The sequence below is a fragment of the Misgurnus anguillicaudatus genome, chromosome 2, assembly GCF_027580225.2.
Source record: "Misgurnus anguillicaudatus chromosome 2, ASM2758022v2, whole genome shotgun sequence".
NCBI lineage: Eukaryota > Metazoa > Chordata > Actinopteri > Cypriniformes > Cobitidae > Misgurnus > Misgurnus anguillicaudatus.
In genome coordinates this window covers 41,629,892-41,644,706 of record NC_073338.2, presented here as the reverse complement: position 1 = coordinate 41,644,706, position 14,815 = coordinate 41,629,892, and the positions used below count along the sequence as shown (strand labels likewise).

Here is a 14,815-nt window from a genome sequence, read left to right as displayed (position 1 = left end):
TTAACAGAAATAAAGCATTTATACAAAGAATATAATAAGCAAGCGTATTGTTTTCTATGTTAGACATTTGTTTGGCGTAATTTTCTGTGAAACAATGTAAAGGATTCTCAGTTAAAGTTGTTGGCGTATGTAAATTATTTTTCTGTGATTGGTCAAATCATTGTGCTGAGGTATTTATAGTCTCATTTGCATAAACGTAGAGCGCCTATGTCTAATTTAATATATTAAAGACAATTATGTAAGAAAACAAATATAATATAATATAAAATAATATAATATAATTTTTTATGATCTAATATAATATTTTATGATCTAATATAATTTATTTGTTTTATATTACATATTGCGTCTTATCAAACTTTTAAAGTTTTTATTTTTTTACACTCCACAGATCTCTCTTGGTGCAGTTGTTTTTTCACATTTGTTCAAATAGATTGTTTCTGGGCCAGTGAATTCTCTTTATCGTTTCACTATGGGATTACTGTCTGCTTCCTTGGCTACATGCTGTGTGTTTCTTTAATAGATGTTATTATATAGTTTATATGTGCCCTTTAGAGCTAAAACAAGTAATAAAACTCATTACCTTGACCCAACTTTGCTTTAAATTGTTGCAATGTAAAGGTCAAAGTTATAAGTTATTTTCATATTTCTCTGGATTTATTCATTTTTTTGTGGGATAAACATTTTAAGGCTTCTTGGATTCTGACTGTTTACATAGCTATTTACTATATGAGCAGTAAATGAAAGCATCTGTTTTTAATTCTAATTTCAACAGTGCTTAAAAACATGCTGTAATCAATTTATTTTTTATTGTCATATCATAACAGGAAAAGGAGTGAAAATCTTGTGTACAGGTCTTTGCAATAGTGCAGTTTAAAAATTATGACATTTACCACAACACATTTGCTGTACACTATAATACAGCACAGCATAGACAGAGGTACAATATAAACAGAATTTACATGTACAAAATAAAAAACAAGATTATCTGACAGGTGCTAAAAACAATGGTGAAAGTCAATTCTCAAATTAAACAGAGCATTTTTTCTACTTTTTAATGGTGTCGTGTAAAGCGCCAATTTGCTGTAAAATATTTACTTTATTTGCGACTACATTGCTGCTCGTTTAGCATCATACCACCGTTTGCCAGCAGGGGGCACTATGGCCACTCTAAATCATGGAGCCTCAAACTTTTTCAACTATACAGATCGTACATTCATTACAAAAATGACCAAACACTAAAAAATATTTTGATTTTTAGTTGCTTTAGCTTATTTAAATGTTTGTTTTGTATTTTTCTAAATAATTCTAGGTCATCTTGAGACCCCGTTTGAAGTTTATTGAGGGCCACGCCCCCCTGGTTGAAAAACACAGTGTTTCATAAATGTGTTTGTCATTATGTTTCCCTTAACTAAAAAAAGATAATAAAAAAAGAACAAAACATAATAAAAGAATAAAACCCTTTTTGTATTAAATTAATAGGGAAATTACATAGGGATATGATTCTGGCGAATCATTTACACCACTGTCTGGTAAAATGGATGTTAAAATGGAGGTGTTTATATCTCTATATAATTTAAAAATTATTTCTGTTGATTCGCAAATCCTCGATGTGCGTCCCACATTCGCCAATGGTGAGTTTGATGTCACTGGAGATCGTTATCTCCACACAGCTGCTGCTTTCCGTTAACAGTCAGTACGCGCGCGCTCTGTCGCCCTCGTTTGGGTTTGAACGGCAAGGTCACGTGACCACGACGGCACTCACGGCAACAGCGGGCACGGTGACACCGCAGTGGAAACACTGTGGCCGCATCATTCCTTCTGCTACACTCGGTATCAGAAGCGAAAACAAGCAGGGCGTCTTCTTACCGACAATCCCGCCGGCCAACGGCGATCCGGTAACGCGACTGCTCGCGCTTCTTTCGCTCACACTCATGCGGTCTATTTTTGCATCGTGAAATGCACGTTTGACACCGTGAGACGCAGAGAGGAACCGAAGCTCTGATGTGTTGGAATCGCAATGGCAGACCGTGATTCGTTACCGCTGCCTTTGGAGGTGCGAGCACGACTCGCGGAGCTCGAGCTGGAGCTATCGGAGGGTGAGTTGCCCGTTTGGTCATTCGGATGGTGCGTTACCAAAACAGGGTGGGAGAAAGTGAACGAGCGAGCGCGCTCGATACAATGTATCAGATTTAAACTAGCGCGTGTTTGCCTGCAGAACTGGACAGAGCGTTTCCGGTGACCTTGGATTTAGATAGAAATGTATCTTATTAGACATAATAATGCACTCCTATTGAGTATGCACTCATTTGCTAGCTCTCTAATAGTTCATTTCTATTCTGCACTATGGTAAATATAACAGGGCCACCGCCTTTATGAATATATAGAGCATGTAAATCAGTTATAAGTGAAGCTGGTATGCGCAAAACTTGCTGAGTTTCACCTTTGTTGTTGTGTTATAATCAGTTACGCGTTAGCTTACAAAGTTTTGGGAAAGATTAAACACCCAGTGGACCCCTTTCGCGTCTCTCTCTCTCTCTCTCTCTCTCTCTCTCTCTGCTTATTTTCTAACAGGTGAGCTGTAGGATCATGTTGATCAATCACTGCATGTTCTGATATATTAGCTTCAGGGGAGAGATTCCCCCCATAATATTTTTTAACATAATTTAACTGATGGCCCTAGGTGTTATTGACAAATGCATGCACACTTTTTTTTGGCAACTCTTTTTTTAGATTTTAGATTAAATAGTTTATTTTTTGCAGTTTTTTACCTAAACAGTCAAGTAGTGTGATAAATGAGTGTACAACAAAGTAAAACTACATGTTTATAATCTCACTGTTTCTGAATTTACCCAAGTATATCATCTGCTGTCAATGCTGTAAATGTCAAATGAATTGTGAGTTGGTTGACAGCGCTGTTCATGGAGTCAGCAGTGCTACATGGCCAGTGCAGAAATGTGTGGGTTTTTGTGGTTTCATGTAGATTGCATCATTTTTCCTAAAGGAGGGACACAAAGCAGGATGATTCCCCTTATTAGGGCACATCGACCAGCATCCCTTTTTGTGTGATACAACTCTTTGTTATTATTTATACTCGAGTCACACATTAAAGAATTTTCCCTCCTTCATGATGTTTAGTTTGCCTCCTGACCCGGTTCGATGAAATGGGCTTGGATACTTCAGGGGGAAATGCATTATGTTTTTAAGCTGTGTATTTAGACCACAATATCGACCGGTGCTTAAAAGCCGGTGTCAGATTTGTTTTATAACTATATATGTTTTCATAAATTAGCATGTATTGCATGTAAATCCATAAGGATGACATATACAATATCCGATTTGTGTGCATGTATATGGGTTAGGGCATCTGTTGTTACTGTTCTGTTGCTTTGGCTTCTGGCCTAGTTTCCACATATGCTGTCATCTGATTGGCCTTCTTGCCTACAGGCAATTGCTTCATTGGTTTACAGTCTTTCATGCTGTGTTCTGATTGGATCTGAGGATAAAGGCTTATGAGGGCAGAAGAGTCATCCTGTAGGATTAGGGTCTCTTACTGATCAGAGTAATAGTTGCATTAATGCACTCATGCTGAATTTAACCATGTATTAATGTTGTCTAAATAGTTCCTGTGAAAAACTGGAATTGTGTGGCTTGCAGTCCATGTGTGTGTTTTGAGGCAATATGTTTTTGTACCCACACTCAAAGTTGACAAAATCAACTTTGAGTAGACCTACATATACTGCCGTCTTAAAGGGATAGTTCACCCAAAAATGAAAATAATGTAATTAATGACTCACCCTCATGTCGCTCCAAACTTGTAAGACCTCCGTTCTTCGGAACGCAGTTTAAGATGTTTTATATTTAGTCCGAGAGCTTGTTGACCCTTCATTACAAATCTACGTACGGTATACTGTCCATGTCCAGAAAGGTAATAAAAACATTATCAAAGTAGTCCATGTGACATCAGTGGATCATGCGAGAGACTAAAATCACATGACTGCAGTGACGCAGATGACGTATGACGCGGCTGACGTGTTAACTGGTGCGCCCCAGCTGTTTTTTTTGTGTGTGCCCGGGCTTCGTTTACAGTCTGAGGGAGATGGGCGCTGTAAGTTTGAAAAAAAACCTTCACAAACATGTCTGATGATAACACTTCATCCGTGTCACTGCAGTCACGTGACTTTAGACAGTGCTGAATAAATTTGTTAATTTTTGGACCAAAATTTATTTTCGATGCTTCAACACATTCTAACTGACCCACTGATGTCACATGGACTACTTTGATGATGTTTTTATTACTACCATACGTAGTGAGAGACAGTATCAGTTTCTTAACTGACCGTGTAATGCGATAAATTGCAAAGCCATTCAATACAGTAAAAAAAATGCATTTAAAGAAATGCTGCAAAACTTTAAACGATATGAAATGCCAGGTAAAACATACATTTCCAAAACAGCAACTCCAAATTTAGGGAAGAGAAGGATGCTATAGTCCGTTTATTTTGATTGCATTTTTATTTTCAGCTATTTTTCAGACACTTTATTGTGTTTTATTTTTATGAAAAATTTTAAGTTTTTGAAAGATATATTCATTAAATAATTACTTTTAAATATATGTTACGTGTATTAATATTTACTGCCAGGTTAACCTTGCAAAAGATTTAATTTAAATGATCACAACAGTGTGTGAAAATTATTTTATAAACAAACAAAAAAATTATGAGAATTAAATGTCAACACAATCAAACAGAAAATCATCATAATCGTCAAAGCCCTAAACAGGCTAATCGTCACAATCTACTAGACAATTAACCGTCAGCCAAATTTCATAACCGTGACAGCCCTATACCCGACTCTGAGTACTTTTGACCCCAAAGTACGGTTTGTTTAGCTAGTGTGAGTGCTCCGTACTATAGTAGGGTACGGTAGGTACCCAGGGTATGGCTTGCTTTGATTTGGGTGCGAGGTAGTAGGTACACGCGAAGGGATTCGAAACTTTGATATGCGCAGCAAAAATACATACACCGCATCCCAAACGACCCAGATAAAAGAGGTGTGTTTGACATCACGCGCACTCACTGCACGTATCGATCAGTTTATGACTGTAAATAACCGCGCGGGAGATTTTTAAGCCTATTATCACTCTCGTTGCTTTGATGTCAAACACACCAAAACAGCCATAAATTCATAAAGTCCAAGTTTTCTTCAATCAAATCATAAAGTATAGTGTGATTTTAAAGAAAAGAGATACTTAACATGACTGTCATTTTGTTCTGTGTGTACAGGTGTGGGAATGGTCATGTCTGTGTTTGTGTACATTTTCCAGTGTTGCACAACACTTGGCACTTATCTGTATCTCCATTTAACAGAATTTAATATTGTTCATGATAAAGTCTGATTGTTTGCAAAAGAATCACAGTAATTGGTGGTCACGGTTTTGGTTTTTGTCCCAGAAGGGCAGATTGGAATGTTTGGAATGTCTATTCGGAATCATTATTTTTGTTGTCCCAACTGTCACATCTGATTAAATACCAAGTCTCTAATTTGATCATAGATAGTTTTAATGTAATTCAGCCTAAGATGGGCTTGAGCCCAAAATAAGATTTGTTGACGTCTGCAAACTTGGTATTTACAAAAAAACACTTGGAATCTTACATTCGTGCCATATAAGGTGTAGTCTTATTGTTTTGAATGGATGCTTTTAGCTGGCTGTTTTAATAATTGCTCTCTTTACTTGATCTTAATGGTAAAATGGGTTTGGCCATGAACTGTAATGTGTTTCAAAGTGTGCAGAGACTCTGGAAATGTGGAGATGGCAGTGAACGGGGTTTGTTGTAGTTTCTGTGGGCACTGTAGTATATGGACTGTTAAATCTAAAGCAGGTTTTATTGTCGAGAAAAATTAAATCGATAAAACTTAACGATTGTCGAAAAAGCAAGCACGTGTGTGCGGCGCCTGCGCAAAGCACATACAGCCGGTGAAAAAATTAAACAAGCGCGCAGAAGTTAAACTAGCCATGATCACAATGATGCTAGATGCCAAACACACACCTGGGCTTTTTAACATCATGCGAGACGAGGCTGGCTGCTAACGCAACAAAATGGCATCCGCAGTGATTCTGATAGGGTCCGATACAGAAAATGCAAATACGGTTAGGATACTGAAATCAAAGACCCTCTTCAGAAAAGCCTGCAAGATTAGCATAGCAACGCTGCTATACACAGGGAAGGAGACCAGTAGCCGTTTTTAATGAACAGATTAAAATGTAATCTTCTGGCAAGAAACTAAAATGTAAACTGTTAATGACTGTCGTTACACTCTGAACGCCCGCAACATATATCGCTGATCATCATTATTGACTGGCTGAGGCGCTACACGCTAAACACTGTTGCGGGTTTTTTAATGAAAGGTTGAAATCTTCATAATATAAGCATCTTTGCTGAAAGTTAGGGATGCACGATATATCGCCCGATATATCGTTATCGGCCGATAACTGCTTATTTTTAATATTATCGGTTATCGGTCTGATAGCAAAATTAAGCCGATAAATGAAAGCCGATAAATTATGGATTATTTTGGTTTGTTGAACCACTTTACTTGCTCATTGCTGGCCATGTGGAGTTTTGATTGGTGCTTTCTGTGACAGCACGAAGATGACACGTGTTGCGGGCTTAAGAAGATTATGCTAGTCTAGCGCAAAGACAAGATGTCCACGGTCTGCGAGTTTTTCATTGTGAAAATAATATGAATATTTATCGGCCTATAGATATCGGTTATCGGCCCCCAAATATAAAGAGTTATCGGTATCGGCCAAAAGTTCCATATCGGTGCATCCCTACTGAAGGTGACAAGGGGAAAAGTGTGCTTCTTGGATATAATTACAACAAACAGTGTATCAACGACTCGGAAAGCGAGGTAAACAACTATAAAAATAACACTTGATGATAATGAAACTTATTTTGTCATTGAGGCACAGACTTTCATGCGATTGTGCAGAGTGCCCATATGAGGTGGAGTTTACTGTGTCTATTAGTCATTATATTTCATTACAAGATTAAATTGATGATTTTTATTAAAACACCAACTACATTGACTCATTTTGCAATCCCACTATGTTATTTAGACAAAATAAAATCTTTTAATTTGTGTGAGGAAGCTGGCGTTTTTACGCACACTTTTATGTCATTGGCTATATTTTGCAGTAAAGGCTTATTGCACTATTACAGTTAACGATTATTCGATTGATTGATCGTTAATTCAAACATCATCGAATATGGGGAATTGCATAAATTGACATCCCTAGCTGTGTTTCATGAATCTTTTCATCAACTATGTTTTAAATTGTTTTATTGTCCAGTCCAAAGGTTCTAGTATAAAATTTTCAAATCTAAAAGGCAATGAAGGATCTTATAGATATCAGAACTTTTATGTGTTACGGTTTGTTTTGGGGAGTTGCCATGGGAAGTCTACAACTGCAGCTGTCCAAAGGCCTATCATGATGCTATTTATAATCTCTCTTGCTCTCTCTCTCGCTCTCTCTCTCATCCTTTCTTTCTTTCTGGTATACACATTACTGCCCTCGAAAGATCAGCTATTAACTATTATTATTACACGTGAGAACTAATCATTAATTTTCTAATCATTAATTAATATCATAAATGTTGTTGGTGTATAAAGTCGCATTCGTATTGTCTATATAATTCACTTCCTCCCTAATTTTCATGCTTTTGCATTCATTAAGACCTGGAGGCGCTTTGAGCAGCAGTGTATATGTAACACTTGACCTACATACAGTTTTATGTTGCTGGTTATGATGCCACTGACATCAATGGGTTAAACCCACACCTGCTAGTCTTACAGTACATCTTTCCTGGGAAACCTGCAGAACTGCATCAGTCAGATACACATCAGCAATCTTCACTCTGGTGCAAATTACAAGCAATTATATAAATGAAGTAATTCTTAAAATAAAGTAGATTCTTGGATAATTTGGGATTTTAATTTAAAGTAATCAGTTTAATAGTTGTTTTATTAACAGAAACAACATGCATGATCCTGCTTCCCTAAACTAAAAAATAAGACCATAATCAAAAGTCTGAAATGGAAGGAGTTAAAAACAAATGGCCATGTCCTGCTGATGTTATCGTGACACTGCTGTGGTCAAGCCAGAAGTCTGAACTCTCTCACAGGACAGCAGTAGTTGAAGTCTACTCTATCTAGCTTTTAAAAACAACTTTTTGAATCCAGCCTACATTATGGGAACATTCCTTAAGGCCAAATGTGACTGTTGATCAGGCCTGATGATGAACTTTCTGTATCGGATAACTGGAAACGTGACCAGAAGTAAAGAAATCACAAATGTTTTCTCGGTTGTTTCTACTGGATGTAATTTGAATTAAAGGTCACCTAATGGTTCACATTTATGAACGGTTTTATTGGATGCACGCATGTAGGTCGCGGTCAGGCGCCTAAACCAAAGTAATCTTCCGGTCTGTATTTATTCATCAGTCTGACTAGTGGCTGAACTGATCTGTGATACAAATACCTTGTTAAAAATAAAATGATTTGGTTAGCTAAAGACAAAGGGAGATGACGGGAGATCACAACTGGTTTGGCAACCAGGCAAGAATTCAAGACATGGTTAACAAAGTATTAGGGTTGCCGCGGTGACAGAATTTTCTCACCGGTTAATCGGCGCGTCCCAAACCCGGTGATCGCGGTTTCACCGGGTGGGAGGGGCTTATAAATGCGCATGCAGACGTGCACATTTTACTTTCACTTTTGAATTACGCAACTGTTTAAATGCAGTTCTTGCGTACGCTGCGTTAAATCGCGTATGAATTTGCGTGCAATGCGAGTGCAACAGCTGGTTTATTTAAGTGCTGAAGTTAATGTGCCCAGGTAATTCGCACAGAACCCGCCAGTCCCAAGCAGAGCAACCGGCTACTTCTCCATAAAGCGCTGCTTGAATGATCAATGATGGGTTTATTATTTTTCTTGATGAAAAACACAAGAACAAAACGATCTCGGTTATATTAAACATCATATATGTATATTATAACAAAAACGAGTAACCACGCGGCTTCTGCCTTCGTCTGGTCAGTCAGCTTGCCTCGCACACTCTGACCGGAATAAATGAAATCTGACACCTGCTGCTCTGTGACGTGACGCGCGTTCAGCTCCGCTAAATTCAGTCTGCAGACACATTCAGTTGTAAGTGTTTGCTCTCTCTAACGAAACTAAATGATTTAATTACACGAAAATATCAAAACGACGGTGAAAGACGGTGTCGCGGTGGGCAAGTGATCTAACCGGTGAGAGGCTGAAGCACCGGTTATCACCGTTTCACCGACCATCGCGGCAAGCCTACAAAGTATACATTAATTTTACACAGTAAAGTTAGCTTAGTGTAGTAGTTTATATGCTTTAGATATAATTTGAAATAAGGTAATTTATTTAGCTTGTTATCAGAAATATTTGACTCTAGAGTGACTCTTTTGTTATTGATTCTATGTGGAAGTCTACTGCTGAAACCATCTCGATGTTGTTTAAACACATAATTGTTTGTCGCCTGTGTGTGTAATCAACCACCTTGTAATGATACAAATCTGCCCACTCCTTTTATTAAAATCCTGTCTCATGGGACAAGCTGTTTGTGTTTTGTGTGCAAACTGACATCACTTTGCACAGGCCCCGCCCACAACCATTCAAAGACCACAGTATATATACGTGTTATTAAGCTTTTAAAAAAATGACAAGTAGAAAAACGTTTTAATTTATCCATTGTATATTAGGGCTGTAACGATTTATCGTGCAAATGCGCGTTTTTTCAATGAAAGAATCTGAATGAATTACGGTGAAATGCCGCCACATCCAAAAGCCAGGGGGCGCACTCGTGCTGAAACGCCACTTGTGCCACAGAAGAAGTAGCGCTACAAACCCTATTTCAGGAAATGTCTACAGGAATATTTATATCGCTGTTCTTCAAATTGTTTCAGGTATTTTCATGATAATAAAGAACATTTTTAATGACTTTGTTTAACGAGTGTTGCTTTTTAAATGCACGTTATAAACGACTCGGACTCATAATGATTTTAGATTGATAACGGACTTCTTACTGACCAAAACGCCATAGTACACGCACAAGCTGCGCATGAAACACAGAATTGCGATGCAGATTCGATTTTAGACAGGCCTTTTTAATGCGACATGTGATATATCGTTACAGCCCTACTGTATGTTTTATTTACACGCTTTATTAAGGCAAACAATAAACAATTTTCGTTTAGCAGTACATAAAAATTGTATATCTTACATAAAGATTAAATTGGTGTTAAATAAACTCTATAAATGCTCTCTCTGGAGCATTTTCATCACCATAATGTTTGATTTTCTTTGTTTCTTGTTGTTTGTTCTAAACTTTGTTTGCAATGGTGGATCGGCTATTTTTCTTCACCTACATTTTTTAATGTACTGTAATGTCGCCAAATCAGTAGCCTACGGCCTGGTAGAGAAATAAATTGAATAAGAAATCATTTGTATTGCGTGTCGAACACTGCCATTCGCGCGTAGCCACTTTAAAAGCTGTGCTGACGCATGTGAGCCGGCCCACAACTATGCACCGCTTACACACAACATTGGCGAGCTAACATTTCCTTTTATTATTGACAATCTCCTCTGCCACAGCACTTTTTCACGTTTTTGTGCTTTTCCTTTTACATGGCGATGGCGCAACCGAACTCCACAGCAACACTTGTTATTGGGTGTTTGCTTGTCACTCGCGGCACGCTCCTTTATCAGGGCATATAATAGACCAGTTCAAAAGATGTAAACAACACTGGTCCAGAAGCACTTCCTGTTTCCGTTTTTTAACACTAGATAAACGTTGGGATAAAATAAACCAACAGAACATATAAACCTTAATTAACTTAATTTAAACAAACATATTAAATATAATAATATATGTAAAATAAAAAAATAAGTGTTACAAACTGTAACAGGATGTGTTTCTGGACCAGTGTTGTCTACATCACCTGAACTGGTCTATAGGCTGTTTAAGATCCATGCACAGTGATGTAATGTTGTCCAATGCAGTTTTAGCAATCATATAACAGGCGTTATATCAAACGTTTTTTTCCCTATTGTTATCGATAAAGGTGTCGTTTTATCACCCAGCCCTATTACCTAATTTATCACCGCACATAGGGGTGGGCAATAAAATGTTAGATATGATAAACCGGTAGAAATTTGTCATCCGGTAGAGATTTTGGACCATCGTCTCTATCGAGGTTACGCGCCCATGTCACGTTGCTGTGAGCGTGGTCACGAAAACTTAACGTGTACACGTATTTAAGCACCGCAATTTTAAAACAAGTGATTTTAAGCCGTTGAACTGCACATTCATTGTGAACAATGAAGCAAGGTGATTCTCATATTAAAAACCATGTATTTTCTTAGTACAGATTACAGTAAACATGAACCCCATTCACACAGACCTTTGGTCCCAGAAAATACCCGTAAAATTGCCAGACAAGCGTCTGTGTGAACACAAACTCGTTCCGTATATCTTCCGCGATCGTTGCCGGAAAGAGGACCTAGTAAGATACGCGGGTAACCCTCTGTGTGAACAAGAAGCCGGACGAATGCCATAATGGGAAGGGAAGCAGCAACTCATGGGCATTTAAAGAGGCACACACAGTGATATAATAAGTGGTCTGTAGGGTATTTGGTCCTGAAACTTTACAGGCATATTCTGGGAATCTTTGTGTGCTGAGAAAAATAGTAAAAATCACACGTGCCGTTTCAGAGAGCTCAACAATGTCACAAACTGAGGAGCTTTGATTACCTAGTCAGATATTTTGGTAAATTATACATTCCTTATTAAAGGGGTCGTGGCACAAGACTTTTTTAATATGTCAAATAAATCTTTGGTGTCCCCAGAGCACACATGTGAAGTTTTAGCTCAAAACACCATATAAATAATTTATTATAGCATGTTTAAATTGCCACTTTGTAGGTGTGTGCAAAAATGTGCTTTGGGCGTGTCCTTTAAAATGCAAATGAGCTGATGAAATTCAAACACTGATCACAATGATGGTGGTTTGTTGCAATTAAAACTCAATTGTGCTTTTCTCTGCACTAAATGGCAGTGCTGTGGTTGGATAGTGCAGATTAAGGGGTGGTATTATTATAGTAAGAGCTCCTTATGACATCATAAGGAGTGCCAAATTTCAACGACCTAGTTTACCAAAACTAAGTTACTGGGTTGATCTTTTTCACATTTTTTAGGTTGATAGAAGCACTGGGGACCCAATCATAGCACTTAAACATGGAAAAAGTCAGATTTTCATGCCATGGCCCCTTTAAATTCTTACAAAACCAAACTGTTATACTTGAACATTCAGTTTGCCTGTACACTCGTGTTTTATGTCAACAGTCTTGTTTGTTTATTTTTGGAGGAACACTGGAGACAAAGTTGACACTTACAGTACTGTGAGGAACTGAGAACTTCAAAAAGTCTCCTGTGCAACCTCAGAGCAATAAATTGTCCTTAAAATTAGCTAAGGCCTTGTGTGAGCATTACTTAATTATGAATTTATAATCTTTCCTTAAAGGAATATTCCATTTTCTTAAAAGAAAAATTCAGATAATTTACTCACCACCATGTCATCCAAAATGTTGATGTCTTTCTTTGTTCAGTCGAGAAGAAATTATGTTTTTTGAGGAAAACATTGCAGGATTTTTCTCATTTTAATGGACCCCAACAGAGCCCAACATTTAATACTTAACTCAACACTTAACAGTTTTTTTTCAATGGAGTTTCAAAGAACTATAAACGATCCCAAACGAGACATAAGTGTCTTATCTAGCGAAACGAAGAAAAATAAAAAATATGCACCTCTAAACCAAAACTCTTCGTCTAGATCCGTTCCAGCGCGACCTGACGTAAATGCGTAGTGACGTAGGGAGGTCACGTGTTACAAATATAAAACCCACATTTGCGGACCATTGTAAACAATAAACTGACACAAAGACATTAATTAGTATTATTCAACATACAGCAACGTCGGAACGGTCCTCTTTCTCAACACATGTAAACACTGGGGCGGAGTTTCGCTTTCGTCCTCTGTGACCTCTTGACGTCATGACGTATTGCGTGGGGTCACGCTGGCGTATCACGACCGGATCTTGACGAAGTTGTGGTTTAAAATTGGATATCATATTTTTTATTTTTCTTGCCAAAAATAACAATCGTTACCACATTTCCGAAACAGAAGTTCTCTTTACCGCAACTGCTATTAAATAATTGCGGTATATGAGAATGGTGTTGCGGAGGATGAGGTACCCCAGTATGTTTTGCTAAAAATAGAGAAGCCATGAAGGCTTTGCACATTTTTTATTCAGTGCATATAATTAGACTTTAATAAAGAACATTGTCATAAAAAAATTGTAAATAATTTTTTTTCGAAATGTAGAAAACTACCTGTTTCGGTAATGATAATCAAAATGTCGTGTAAGCATTCTGACAAGAGAATATTTCAAATTTAACTGGAAAGATATAAAGAGATGATCTTACCTGGTAGCCATCTTGAAGTAACTGGTCCATGTGCTTGGTCACTCAAAATCAAACTTTATTAAAATTATGTATGTGTGCTTAAACTGTTCTCAAAAAGTGTTGCGGAGGATGAGAACATCAGGCATGGACACATCATTTTCCTAATTTTTCTTCATTATTATTATACATGAATATTCAGTAAATTATTTTTCTGTCATCTAAAGTAGTCTAGCAAAACATCCATTTATTTTTTTTCTAAATATTTTTGTGTTAATTTGTTTAAATTACAACATAACGCATGTTCAAACATGGCCGGACGCATTTCGGTAATGAGAATTTAAGCAGAAAATTAGATAAAATTGACAAATTGTAAAATCTTATGTTAAAATCACACATTGTGCAAGGTAGAACACAGTATTGTGTAAATTCTGATGCTTTTTAATATTACTATATTACACATTTTATAGCTAAAATCATTAGTGCCGTGGTGTTCCAATGGTTTCGTGAGAATCACCCAGTCAGACCATGGAAAATTACAGATCCACTTAGCAAACAAACCAGGTTCACTAATCTACATTCAGTTTTGGTGATCTTTTAACAGCCTCGGTTACAGTTATATAGCACTTCTGTTGGTCAGATGGCCTTTTGTACAACAACATTAAAGAGCTTCAGTCTCAGCTCTTTTGAGCTCAGTTTAACAAGATGTTTTCTCTCACAAGATACGTCGTGATTTCACGCAGCATTCTCAGTGAACTGAAGCATGTAAATCCCACGAGGTCTACCGTTTCTGAGAAACGTCGCACCAGCAACCCTCCCACACTCATTTGCTCAGATCTCATGCCATAACGCGCCTTTCCTAATGATCCGATAGTCCAGAAGCAACTATAAACCGGGGTGATGTTATCTGCACCCAGGCTAAATAAAGTTGCAGCCACATGTTGTGCTGTTTGCTTTGACACGCAGCCGTATTTAATAAAAGAGCCATTGGGAGTATGCTAGTTTGTGTTTGAATGTATTATTGTGTATTTAGTTTGTTATCTGAGATGCATGTTTGCTTGCTTGGGTTTCAGTGCATATGTTATTTTAGTTTTGTGCATATGAGTTATGTAAAGGTCTGTGTAGGTTGACCCAGTAACCCAGTTTGTGGAGTCATGTGGCCCGTGTGTGTATGTAACTAACATACAACCTCTGTCTTTGTTTTAAATGCATAAAGAATTTATTTATAAATGACCACTATTCTGATTCTCATTTCCTACTCGT

General features: G+C 37.5%; 1 protein-coding gene across 4 annotated transcripts in view; it reads left to right on the top strand.

Moving 5' to 3' along the window:
* The first annotated feature begins 1,713 nt into the window (after window positions 1-1,713).
* The window catches only part of dip2cb (disco-interacting protein 2 homolog Cb), a 46,112-nt gene continuing 33,010 nt past the window's right edge, over window positions 1,714-14,815 (top strand). For 3 of the 4 annotated variants that reach the window (XM_055203258.2, XM_055203256.2, XM_055203255.2), the window contains exon 1: window positions 1,715-2,099. In XM_055203258.2, the coding sequence (XP_055059233.2) occupies window positions 2,021-2,099 (79 nt within the window). In that variant the 5' untranslated portion in view covers window positions 1,715-2,020. Of the gene's footprint in view, window positions 2,100-14,815 lie in introns of all 4 variants that reach the window. The other variant, XM_055203257.2, reaches the window with a different exon arrangement.